The sequence below is a fragment of the Malus domestica genome, chromosome 16 (assembly GCF_042453785.1).
Source record: "Malus domestica chromosome 16, GDT2T_hap1".
Lineage (NCBI taxonomy): Eukaryota > Viridiplantae > Streptophyta > Magnoliopsida > Rosales > Rosaceae > Malus > Malus domestica.
In genome coordinates, this window is record NC_091676.1 from 16,980,678 (window position 1) to 16,993,679 (window position 13,002).

The following is a 13,002-nucleotide window of genomic DNA, read 5'->3' on the forward strand; positions in this document are numbered from 1 at the left end:
AGATGGGTCGAGACAGCGACCTGGTTCTTTCGGTTGGGAGTAGAATCTTGGTGGGATCCTGAGAGGAAATCATTATCTAATGAGGATGCTATAAATTGGGATGTTTTCAAGTGGATATTTTAGACTAGATTTGTTCCTCCAGAGTATTTAGATAGTAAGAAGAATGAGTTCACAGACTTGAGGCAGGGTAAGATGTCAGCGACTGAGTATCATCGAAGGTTCATAGACTTATCTCGTTATTACCCCGAGACTGCTGCTAATCCCCAGAAGATGCTTCGTTTATTTAAGAAGGGAACTTGCAAGAAACGACGCACTATAGCAACCTCTACTCTCTATGCTACTTACCAGGAATTCTTTGAGGTCTTACTTCAAATTGAAGACTCGAAGAACGCTACTGACGATGAGGATCAGGATGTTGACAGGAATGCCCAGAGGTACAGTAACAAAGAACAATCATCACTTGGCCCGAGAAGGGCTCAGAATTTTCAAATGAATGGAAACAGCTCTGGATCATCGAACGGGGGTTCTAACTCCGATACACCTCAGAAGGGAGGCAGATCCGCTGGTGGTTCTCATTTTTAGAATCAAGGAAACTCCATCAGTTCAGGTGTTCAATTTTGTCGCAGGTGTAACACCCGTCATTATGGCAAGTGTAAGAGAGGAAGCAAATGATGTTTCACTTGCGAACAGACAGGGCATATAGCCTATAATTGTCCTCAAAATTAGAAGAATCAACATGCTAATCTACCACCTGCATTCCCTCTACAGCAGTTTCCAGCACCTGGTAATCGTCAACAGATAGGCCACGATGGAGCTTTCCACTACTAGGGAGACGTAGCCCAGAATCAGGGATGACCATACCAATATACACCTGAGATTCCCTACTATCAGATAGGTTATTAGCAGATTCAGGGAGGCTATCAGCAGACTCAAGGAGGTTATCCATAGTTCTAAGGAGACTATATGTCGTATCAAGGTGGTGGAGCACAAATGTATACTAAAGAACAGTATCAAAATCTAAACGTAGCGTCTAGCAGTAGAGGTTTAGGCAGATAGGCAAATCTACCCCGGTATGGTCGAGGTAATCAAACTCAAGTGAACAAGGGTCGTGGAGGCAGACAGCAAGTTCAGGGAAGAGTCAACAACCTCACATTTCAGGATGCTCAGGCTAACCCGAACTTGATCATGGGTACGTTGAATGTTCTAGGTCACTTTGCTAAAGTTTTCATTGATTCTGGTGCTACACATTCAGTTATTTCCCATAAATTTGCTCAAACGACTCAACCACATCCTACTTCACTCGATTACGAGTTGGAATTCTCGATGCCTAAGGGTGAAATCTATTATGTTAGTTGGGAATATCAAGGATGTCATATCCTTGTCGAGGATGTAGTCATGTCGCCTAATCTTGTCCCTTTGGATATCGTTGACTTTGACGTTATCTTAGGCATGGATTGGTTACACTACAATCGTGCCAGGTTAGACTGTTATGAGAAGGTTGTTACTTTTCACCGACCGGGCATGCCTATTGTCATGTTTGTTGGTGAACGTAGTGGTCTAAAGCACAGAGTTATCACTACCATGAGGGCGAGGCGACTGTTGAGTAAAGGTTGTCAAGGTTACTTAGCTCATGTTGTGCTAGCTGAGGAGACTACTGCATCTGTGGAAGACGTCAGAATAGTTAGGCACTTCCCTGATGTTTTTCTCGAGGAATTACCTGGTTTACCTCCAGATCGTGAAATGGAGTTCACCATCGATATACTTCCAGGTACTAACCCTATTTCCCTTACACTTTACCGTATGGCTCCTGCAGAGTTAAGGGAACTTAAAACTCAATTGCAAGAGTTGGTTGATAAGGGTTTCATTTAGCCAAGCACTTCCCCGTGGGGAGATCTAGTTCTGTTTGTAAGGAAGAAAGATGGAACTTTGAGGTTATGCATCGATTACAGGCAATTAAATCGGGTGACGATTAAAAACCATTATCCGTTACCTCGTATTGATGATCTTTTTGACCAGCTTAAGGGTGCTTGTGTATTCTCGAAGATTGACCTAAGATCGGGTTACTACCAATTGAAGATCAAAAGCGACGACGTTCCAAAGACAGCTTTCAGAACTTGATATGGTCATTATGAGTTTCTAGTGATGCCATTTGGATTGACTAATGCACCCGCAGCTTTCATGAACCTGATGAATTAAGTATTTCATCCATACCTTGACAGGTTCGTCATTATTTTCATAGATGACATTTTGGTGTATTCGAGGAATGAAACTGATCATGTCAGGCATCTGCATTTAATTCTAAAGACGCTAAGGGCAAATCGGTTCTACGCTAAGTTCAGTAAATGTCAGTTTTGGCTAGATCAAGTGTCATTCTTAGGGCACGTGGTATCAGCTCAAAGTGTGCTTGTGGATCCTCAGAAAGTAGCAGTCGTGGAGAATTGGGAACAACCTTAAACAGTTATGGAAGTTCAAAGCTTCCTAGGTCTTGCTGGCTATTATCGACGCTTTGTGAAAGACTTTTCAACCATAGCACTACCTTTGAAAAAATTGACTAGAAAATATATTCCTTTTGTGTGGAGTAATGAGTGTGAGCAGAGTTTCCAGCAGTTGAAGTACCTTCTCACTTATGCACTTGTCTTAGCACTTCCCGATGATAGTGGAAACTTCGAAATCTATAGTGATGCGTCTCTGAATGGTCTTGGTTGTATGTTAATGCAGCATGATAAGGTGATTGCTTATGCATCGCGACAGTTAAAGCCCTATGAAAGGAAATATCCTACTCATGATCTCGAGTTGGCAGCGATCATCTTTGCTTTGAAAATTTGGAGACACTATCTTTATGGGGAAAAGTGTAAGATCTTCACTGATCATATGAGCCTTAAGTATATCTTCACTCAACCAGATCTTAATCTCCTGCAACGGAGGTGGGTAAAGTTGCTCATTGATTATGACTGCATCATCGAGTATCACCCAGGTCGTGCCAATTCGGTAGCTGATGCTCTTAGTAGGAAGTCTCATGGCCAACTTAATGCTCTCGTTGCATTCCTCTTTTGACTGACCTAAGATCCACTGGAGTAGCATTGAAAGGGGGTCGTCGGGAGGGCCCTAATTGCCAGTTTTCAAGTCCAAATGAACGATACAGAATCTCAGGAATTGATACAAGCAGTGTCAGATGGGAAAAAGAAAGATCTCTGGATTAGAGATCCTGATGGCATGCTTATGCAAGGTGAACAGATATATATACCGAATGTTGAGAAACTAAAGAGAGACATATTGGATGAAGCGCATATTTCTGCTTATGCGATGCATCTAGGGAGTACTAAGATGTATTATACCATCCAACATTTCTATTAATGGCCAGGTAGAGAAGTTGTAGAGTATAGTAGTCGTTGTGCAATTTGCCAGCAGGTTAAGGTAGAAAGGAAAAATCCATTCGAATTGCTACAACCACTCCTGATACCTCAATGGAAATGGGAAGATATTACAATGGATTTCGTGTACAAATTACCTCGTATGCGAAATGGTTACAATGGTATCTGGGTGGTAGTTGATCAGCTTACCAAGTCAGCGCACTTCATACCCATACGTGAGAATTACTTGTTAAGTCAGTTGGCCGAACGGTTCATCTCTGAAGTGGTTAGGTAACACGGAGTTCCAGTTAGTATTATTTTTGATCGGGATCCCCGATTTATTTCAAAGTTCTGGGTAGCATTTCAGGAAGCTTTGGGATCAAGATTACTCTACAACACTGCCTATCATCCTCAAACTGATAGGCAGTCAGAGAGAACTATCCAGACGTTGGAAGATATGTTGAGATCGTCAGTTCTACAATTTGGAGACACTTGGCACAAGCACTTATCGTTGATAGAGTTCGCATACAACAACATCTTCCATTCTAGTATTGGTATGGCACCATTTGAAGCGTTGTATGGGAAATCGTGTCGTACTCCACTTTGTTGGTCTGAGGTCGGTGAACAAGTTTTGGTGGGCCCTGAGATCGTGGATGAGACGACACAAAACATTCAGGTGATAAAGGCTAACCTGAAAGTGGCCCAGGATCAGCAGAAGAGTATCACAGACAAACATTCTACCAACAAAGTTTATGAGTTTGGTGATTGGGTATTCTTGAAATTATCGTCGTGGAAAGGTGTTGTGCGATTCGGCAAGAAAGGGAATCTCAGCCCTAGGTACATCAAGTCGTACCAGATCGTTGAGCGAGTTGGTGAAGTTGCTTATTGACTTGTTTTGCCACCTAAGTTGGCAAGAGTGCACAATGTGTTTCACGTATCGATGCTACGGAGGTACGTCTCTGATCGGTCGCACGTGATCCCTCCTCAGCCACTGGAGATCAATCCAGATTTGACCTATGATAAGGTTCCAGTGACTATCCTTGATTGGAAGGATAAAGTTCTTAGGAAGAAGACCGTGCGGATGGTGAAAGTTTTGTGGAGGAACCACTCGGTCGAGGAAGCCAGTTGGGAGATCGAAGAGCGTATGTGAGATATGTATCCACGTCTGTTTTATGGTTTTGATTTGTAGTATTGAAATTTCAAGGACAAAATTTTTATAAGGGGGTAGATTATGACAACCCGTCCCTAATTTTCCTATTTAATTTATCCTCGAGTATGTGTATCGACAGTTATGCCCTTATTTACAAGTGACGTTGACGTATTCTTATTACTTTCATTTTATTTCTCGCTATCGCATTTACATTGTATACGTTGTTACGAGTGTACGTAAATTTTATCAGTGTGAAAACACTGTTCTGGATAGGTTTTCAATACCTTTTCTGTACAAAGCCCAAAAACCCTATCCCTAGCTTTTCTTAGCCCATCCCGTGCACCCTCCTCCATTATTTCTCACTCTCACCAATCTCATCCATTCCCTTATTTCTGTCACCTAATTAGAAAAAGGAAAAAAGGGACACACATTTTCTCTCTCCCGTATGCTCTCTTCTCTGCAAAACCCTCAAACGAGCTACTAAGCTCACGAATCGAACCCAAAAACCACACTATTGTACTTCTCTCATCTTCATGAACGCAACCATGTTCTTGAAACCTGAAATGGACAAGTTTTCAACGTCGAACTCTTGAGGTCCGAACTCGGGCAAACTGAGTTCGACGTGTTTTCGAACGAGTTAGGGAATTTTGAAGCTTGGGGAAACTTCTACGTAACTTATCGAGGCTCTTACTACAATTTGGAAGGAGTTTTGGACTCTAAACAGGTATAACGTGATTCTTCACTCCACTAGCTTCAAATCCATACATTATACGTCGAAAATGGTTAAGAAATGAATGAGAATAGTAAGTTTGAAAATTTTCCAGAATCCAGCAAACAACGGCGACGGCGGGGCTCACCGGAGAAGGAGACGGAATATTCCGTCAAAGTTGACGGAATATTCCTAATTGCGTCAGGTAACGCCGTTATTTTCTGCTAGCTTTTAACGGAATATTCTGTGGAATATTCCTAACGATGTCAGGCTAACTGACGGCACTGGCCTACGCGTGGGGGCGCGTCTGGCCGTGCCCTTTCCGGCATGTAGGGGCGCGTGAGCCATCCAAAAATTATTTTAAAATTTTAGGGATGTTCGTGACGTTGAGTAGGTCACGACGGTATATTTAAACCCTAGGTTTGAGGAAACTATGGGGGTTTTATTTAGGTTTCCGTATATGTGCTTTAATTAATTCTATTTTAGTTATTTCACTTATAGGGGAAACGTATCCCGAGGACGTTCGAGGCCAAGCTAGGCTCGGGGGTTACAACCCAACGACATACTTGTGAGTGGGCAGTTTATTTTATACCTATACATAAGCATAGTTTCCCTAATTGTGTAGTTATTACACTTTTACGCTTATATTGCCAAGTATCCGTTATTGTGACATAATTGTGATAAATGTTGTTATATGGTTGAGATATTACTGTCATGACATTCATATATATTTGTACATGCTCATCTTGCTACATTGTGTTAGTACTCACCCCAGGGCCAAGGCCAAGGCCAATCTTTCACGTGTATGTTCACATCGCACCGTTCGCTCACCTTGGATCCAAGTTAAGTGCCAGTCTTGTCGAGTAGATTGCATTAGGAAATCCGACTTGTATGTGATGTGCTTCTGCACCAGTCTTCACGTGATTGTAGTACTCGAGCATATTGATTACACCCAGTCCTGTTCATGTCAGAATTTATCTGTTTGAACTTGTGTGTCAGCTTAGATGGATGAGCACTTAGTTATACTTGTTTATAACATGATTATATTATTGTGGCATTCGATACATCATGTTTTGTTATATTTCTGGTTATAATACTGTTATCATATTGTTGATTTATTTTTTACGTACCTACGTAGTATGTTTTAAGGAAACTATACTTGTTTTACGGCGAGGGGTTAGTATATTCGAAAATTCAAGGATTTCGTATAAGCATTGTTTTGCTAACCCACTCAACTTTGTTTTTCGCCCATTCAGGACCTAAATAGTTGTACTCTTTGTGGCACTCGAGGAACCTTAGCAGTTCTAATACCCTCTTCTGTTTAGACGTACGAACTTATCACTGTTATGTAATAAGTGTACTTAGTTACTTTGACTACTCTTCTGTAGTCTCACTCTCTATTACACTTTGAATAATTGTAGTGGGTTTTCCCACGATTGTGCACTCTTTCACTATTTAGTATAATTAGTTTTAGTTAGTTTTAAATTTATTCACTTTTTGCATCACTTACCCTTATGGTTACATCACCTCACGGTGATGGCCAACATGCTTCGACCTTTCCAAGTCGGGGTGTGTCGATAACCGACAGGATTAATCAGTTTTCTAGCTAGCCCTTTCTGATTCCGTGGGGCCCTCTCTGATTTCACAAGCCCTTTGGCTTAGTCCTCGGTTGGAGATGGTTTTCGTGCTATTTTCAGCTCTCTGACCCTCTGGACCCTTCGGTTGGAGATGGCCTAATAGGCTAACTACTTTGGGTTTTAAAGAGTGACGTGTCCTTATGAAGAAAAAAGGCTAAGTGCATATCACGCCCTCTAAGTTCAGATTGATTTTTAAAATGGGTCTCGTGTCATATTGCACCATAAGATTTTGAAATCGTCTCAATTTTTGCCTTCCATATGTATGACCGTCATTCATTAAATTAACGACTCGACAAGGGTTTGACCCGTTTGTGAGCTGACATGTTATAAAAAGTACTAATCATGCAATATTAGACGTTCAAACTGACAAAATGTATAAATTGATATCATTTAAAAATCTCAAAGTGCTATAGTGAGTAAATTGAAACACCAAGAGTGTAAAATGTAAAATGCATGTTAGCTCAAAGAAAAAAGAGTGATGCGTGATTGACCTTCCCTTATAAAGTTTTTGGATCAGTTGAAATTTAAACAAAATGTATTTTGCGATTGATAAATGTTAGGCTAATCCAAACCTCAACATTGTACCAACTACACATATAATATGCTCTTATGGACACTGCATATGGTGTATTGATGTACACATTTTCTTATTTTTAGCTTATATTAAAAAGAATCGACTGACTCTCATTGTAATTCTAATTCGTTATCTCACTTATTTTTAACACTTACTGATATATTTTATTTGTCTTAATATGTATTTATGATGTTTAACATATTAGTAAAAAAATAAAATATTTTTTTTACTTTTAGATGAGTTTAATTTCGAGATCTGTGTAGTGTATAAACACAAATTTCAAAATTAGAACTAATAAATATGGTGGTTGTCAATTATTAGAGAGGCGGGCCAAAGACCCACTCCAACAATATAAATATTGTCCCCAATTTAATAATTATCACTTGCATTATCCATCATGTGTGAGGTTTTATAACAAACGGCTTTAGTATTAATTGAAATAGAGTTAAGATATTTAAACTATTATTTATCTTCTTCTATGGCCGATGTCAACACGCCCCATGAGGGACCCAATTAATAGGTTATTTTTTATTTATTTATTTTTATGTGGTGAGTGAAAATACTTATTTGAACAAGAAAGACCTTCTAAATCCGGTTTATTGGAGACTTGGATGAGAATGACAAACTCGATTACCCTCGGCATCTATTTTATTAAAAACTCAAAGATTGTGACATTGTTAGTAACCCACACAAGTTTCGTGTCCTCTTACTCTTACCACAAAAGTTTAGATATATTTTGGATGTTGTACATTTGTCAGATTTACAACTCACATACAAGTCCCAAAATATTTCTTGTTTTGGAATATTATTTGGATCCTCACTCGTAATTCTCCCAATTCTATATTTTTTTTCACATTAAAAATACTCATTTTAAATATATTTATTTTTTTTTGGTTTTGCTAACAAAAGTTCTCTTGTTCATTATTTTATTTTTATCCTCTATACGGCCTTGCTTTGAGCGTTTTACTCTCTATAAAGCCGGCAACTTTCCCATTCATTCAAGAACCTCTCACTCTTTACATTCCACTCCCTTTCTTCCGAACCGGTTCGTTAGCTACTACGTACCTATCACGCTAAACTCCCCCAACTCATATGGACCCGGTTCAGGCCGCCGTGTTCCGGCCACCGGAAACTCCTTGCGAGCCCATGGAGTTCCTCTCTCGCTCTTGGAGCGTGTCGGCTCTCGAAGTCTCCAAAGCCTTAGCCCCACCCCCTGGCCAGACCCAACTCACAAACCTCAACCTCAGCTCTGCCGTCAATGGCGGCGGCAGCGGTCCCATACCAGAGGACCTGGCCGGAGAGCTAGACGAGAGCGCCACATTTTCGGGCAACCCATTTTCCTTTGCTTGTTCCGAGACCTCTCAGCTCGTCATGGAGCGGATCATGTCACAGTCGGTAAGCTTAGCAGAGATTTTAGCTCTGGCAATGTGTAGACAAATTGTGGGATTTTTAAAACTCTTGGGTTGACCTTGTTTGATTCTTCTAGAAATTGATTGGGATTTTTAGTCTTAGTTTCATTTTTTTTCTTTCGCATAAGGTCTTGTTTTTTGGCTCTCTCATATCTGTGTTTTTGTTTGGCACTTTCCTTTGTGTTTGTGTTTGTGTTTGTATTTGGTTTGGTCGGTTTATCTGCCATTTTCTTGTTTTGGTCTCGAAATTTGACCATTTTCTTTCAAGTTTCAAGCTTCCATTTGTCGTTCTTCTACTTAGTTCTTCATATTGTAAATAGAAACTACCCCAAATCATTATTTATTTATTTGTTTAATTAATTAATTATTATATTTATTTTTCTCAGCAAGAGGTGTCTCCACGAACTTCCGGCAGGCTCTCCCACAGCAGTGGTCCTCTCAACGGTTCCTTAACTGACAGCCCACCTGTCTCCCCCACCGAAGACGATGTTAAGGTCTGTAAACTCTGTTTTGTTTTATTTGGTTTTTGTAATCTTTGCCGCCGACCACCGTACGCGGTTGCCGGAATATGACACCAACCACATGGGTAGTGTACTAAAAGTCTGATTCGGGGGTACAGAGCACCTGTACTACTGAGTCTGGCTCACTCTGACCCGGTCGAACATAGTCCACAGCTTTCGCAGTAACCAAGTAACCTTTTAATTATCCCACCCAGTAGATTACCAAATCCTTGTTCTCTCGCTCTTTCCAGTGCAAAAAGTTATTAACTTAGCGCTCAGATTCGTCCAATCCAGAAAACCCATCTCGTGAATCTGCATATTTGCAGTGTTCTTAGCCAAAATTAATTAGATTGGTGATTATTTCGACATTGCAGACAAAGGCTCGAATTTCTTTCTATTTACAGAACTAGCCACGGTTATGGTGATGATTGCTTTTGGTCCCCCTAGGAGTGATTTGGTTGTTACAAAACACACACGGTGGGTGTGACCAAAAATCTGTCTCTGAAAATTTATGAACCCGACAGTTGCACTATTGGCAGAGGAAGTGGGTGTGCGATTATATTTTACCAATTACTCACCGCACCTATCAGTTCTGTTTTTGGGTGGTTTTACATTTCATTGAATTTATATAGAGTTTAGGCCTTTCCCATAAAAATTCAATTCACAATTGACATTAGCTTCTGATTTGATGCAGTACGGCCGCTCTACCAACCACAACAACACCCAATTCAGAGCCGCCACTCCTAGCGGCGCCCCTGTGTCTGGCGGTGGCAAGACGGTGGGCAGGTGGCTTAAGGACAGGAGGGAGAAGAAGAAAGAGGAGGCTAGAGCCCTGAATGCTCAGCTTCATGCTGCTGTTTCTGTTGCTGGGGTGGCTTCCGCCATCGCCGCCATTGCTGCCGCCACTGCTGCCGCCACTGCTGCCTCATCTGGATCGGGAAAAGATGAGCATATGGCGAAGACTGACATGGCTGTGGCCTCTGCTGCCACATTGGTAGCTGCACAGTGTGTGGAGGCGGCTGAGGCCATGGGAGCTGAGCGGGAGCACCTTGCTACGGTTGTCAGCTCTGCCGTGAATGTCCGGTCCGCAGGCGATATCATGACCTTAACTGCTGCAGCAGCAACAGGTACAGAACCTTAATTTGGTTCTGTTAGTGTTATAATTGCAAGTGTCTTCATCTTTTTTCTTATGGACTCTAATGCCCTTGACGTTTGTGGTGGGGGATTGCAGCCTTACGCGGTGCAGCGACACTAAGGGCGAGGGCGTTGAAGGAAGTGTGGAATATTGCCGCAGTTATTCCTGTTGAGAAAGGCTCAGGAGTAGCTGGTAATGGTAGCAACGGGAATTCCAACAGTAGTTTGAGTGGAGAACTTGTTCCTGAAGAGAATTTTCTCGGCATCTGCAGCAGGGAGTTGCTTGCTAAGGGTTGTGAGCTCCTCAAGCGCACCCGCAAAGGTGAATTTCAGTTCGTTTCATTCGTTACTATTTATTGCTTTTATAATTGTTTCAATCATTTAGTGTCATGATGGAAATTGAGTTGTAACTCGTAAGAATGTTTACGTGGAAGGAACTTGGTAGATGGAAAAGTTTCTTTGATCTCGAGTGAATGTAGATGAACTCTGGAATGATTATGTCTTAGCAGGAAAAATCTATTTCGACATTACTTTCACTATTGAATTGTGCTGAAATTACCGAATAACCAAAGTTCTGAATAGCCAAAGTTGGCGGGCGCAAATTTGAATTTACTTGATCCATTTGTCTGATGATTTCTTCTTGTCAAATCTAATTCTAAGTCTCTTTTATCTTTGTTGTGCTGAATGCCAGGTGATCTTCATTGGAAAATCGTCTCTGTTTACATCCATCGAACGGGTCAGGTAAAGCTCCTCGCAACGTCTACCAATTAGTTTCCTTTTTCTTTTAGGGTAGGGCCAATAATTAGGGCATCAGTAGAGCTTTTGGTCATGAATGTGAACTTGATGGGATAAAAGGTTAAACAGCAAAAGAGAGTAGAATGATGAAAGAAATGGATCAGCCCTCCCTCCTTTCTCTTTTTGTTTCCCTCTTTAATTTTCTGGAGCTTCTTTTTGGGCAGGTTATGCTGAAGATGAAGAGCAGGCACGTTGCTGGGACCATAACCAAAAAGAAAAAGAGTGAGTGATTGCTTTTGTCTTTGGCTAATTATTTGTTCGTTCCATCTGGGGATTTGCAAAAGCTATAAGCGCTTAAGTGGCAAAGGATCAAAAGTGTTTGTCTTTGAATTATTTTGCTTTTCTGCTTTTGAATTTACAGATGTGGTGCTGGAGGTGATCAAGGACATGCCGGCTTGGCCCGGCCGCCACCTGCTCGAGGGCGGAGAGCACCGGCGTTACTTTGGGCTCAAGACTGTTATGCGCGGAGTTGTGGAGTTCGAGTGCCGGAACCAGAGGGAGTACGACATTTGGACACTGGGCGTGTCGAGGCTCCTCAGCATTGTTGCAGAGAGGCACAATAGACATGGCATCTAGATAGGGTTTTTGCTTGTATGTTGTGAGGGTAAAATTTGGGAGATGGTAACTTGGGAATAGGATATTTTGGTAACTTTTGGCTGTGGTGTTTTACCGTGAGTTTAGTCTATTGTAAAAAGGTTAATTAAAGGTATAAGTTTAATCCCAATTGGTCTTTTAGTAGTGTGGAATATTTATACATATTATGTGTATTTATTTTGGATCTTTTTCTTTAATTTTTAATGGAAAAGAAAGAGATTGGAACAAGAGCATGTGATTTTCTAGTGATATGTTGTTAAGTAAAGAAAAGGAGGATCTTGGACTGGGGCAGTCAAAAAAGAACGAGAAAGAATCTCAGTTAGAGTAAAGAACAAGATATATATTAGATGGAAGACGGGAACATTGTCTTGGTTTTTTTTTTATTTTTAGAAGGAAATTAGTTTGTGGTTTTGTCACGGCAGTCTATTCTTTCGTGGGTCGAAAAGACTTACAAAAACATTTTAGCCGTTTTCTGGCCATCATTGTGCGATTTACGAGCATTAAAAATCGAATCTAGGATATGCCGTGTAGAAAATGGGTCTGGAACTCATCCCTAACCTTTACATGACTTGTTAATTTGTTTATTGATGTGGGTTTTGTGCTTTTGTTGACCCCTGTTGGAGTTTCTTGGATTTGGTTATTTAAGGTTTTATTTTCTAGTCTTGTAATCTTCCACTTGATAAAAGAAGTTTCGTTTCGTTTAAGTGAGGCGGGAGGGATTAAGAAATATTTAATTAGCTAGAAGGAGAATAAGAGGCTCTGCTGTCTACATTATTGCTTGCTCGCAAGTTTAAGTAATCGTGAGCATTAGCATCATTTTAAGTACTAGTGGTCAGTTTAAATTTTGAGATTTTTGTATTGAATATAATTATCTTATGACAATTATTGTGGTGATGATGCTCAGTACTATTCAATCTTGGTAAAAATAATGCACTCTACTAATTTGAGTTGAAGTAAACAATTTAGGATGATTGCATATATGGACTAGGTTGGTTGACCTAGGTGAAGTGTCGTCCTCTATATTCAAGTTTGAATTCCTCTTTAATAGTTTAAGCATTCCACAGTAAGCCGGAAAAAATGAGTGATATTAATATATTGAACTCATCTAGAAATCACACTTCTACAGTGGACAGAAAAACTTAAAGTATGA

The 13,002-nt window shown here is 40.7% G+C and overlaps 1 protein-coding gene across 1 annotated transcript; it reads left to right on the forward strand.

Annotated features, from left to right (window-relative positions):
• The first annotated feature begins 8,387 nt into the window (after nucleotides 1–8,387).
• Nucleotides 8,388–12,080, forward strand: LOC114822035 (VAN3-binding protein-like). Its single transcript, XM_029095935.2, has 7 exons — nucleotides 8,388–8,815; nucleotides 9,216–9,323; nucleotides 10,024–10,456; nucleotides 10,561–10,785; nucleotides 11,155–11,204; nucleotides 11,423–11,480; nucleotides 11,620–12,080. The coding sequence occupies exons 1-7, from the start codon at nucleotides 8,513–8,515 to the stop codon at nucleotides 11,832–11,834; spliced, it is 1,392 nt and encodes a 463-aa protein (XP_028951768.2). The 5' UTR covers nucleotides 8,388–8,512; the 3' UTR covers nucleotides 11,835–12,080.
• The last annotated feature ends 922 nt before the right edge of the window (nucleotides 12,081–13,002 follow it).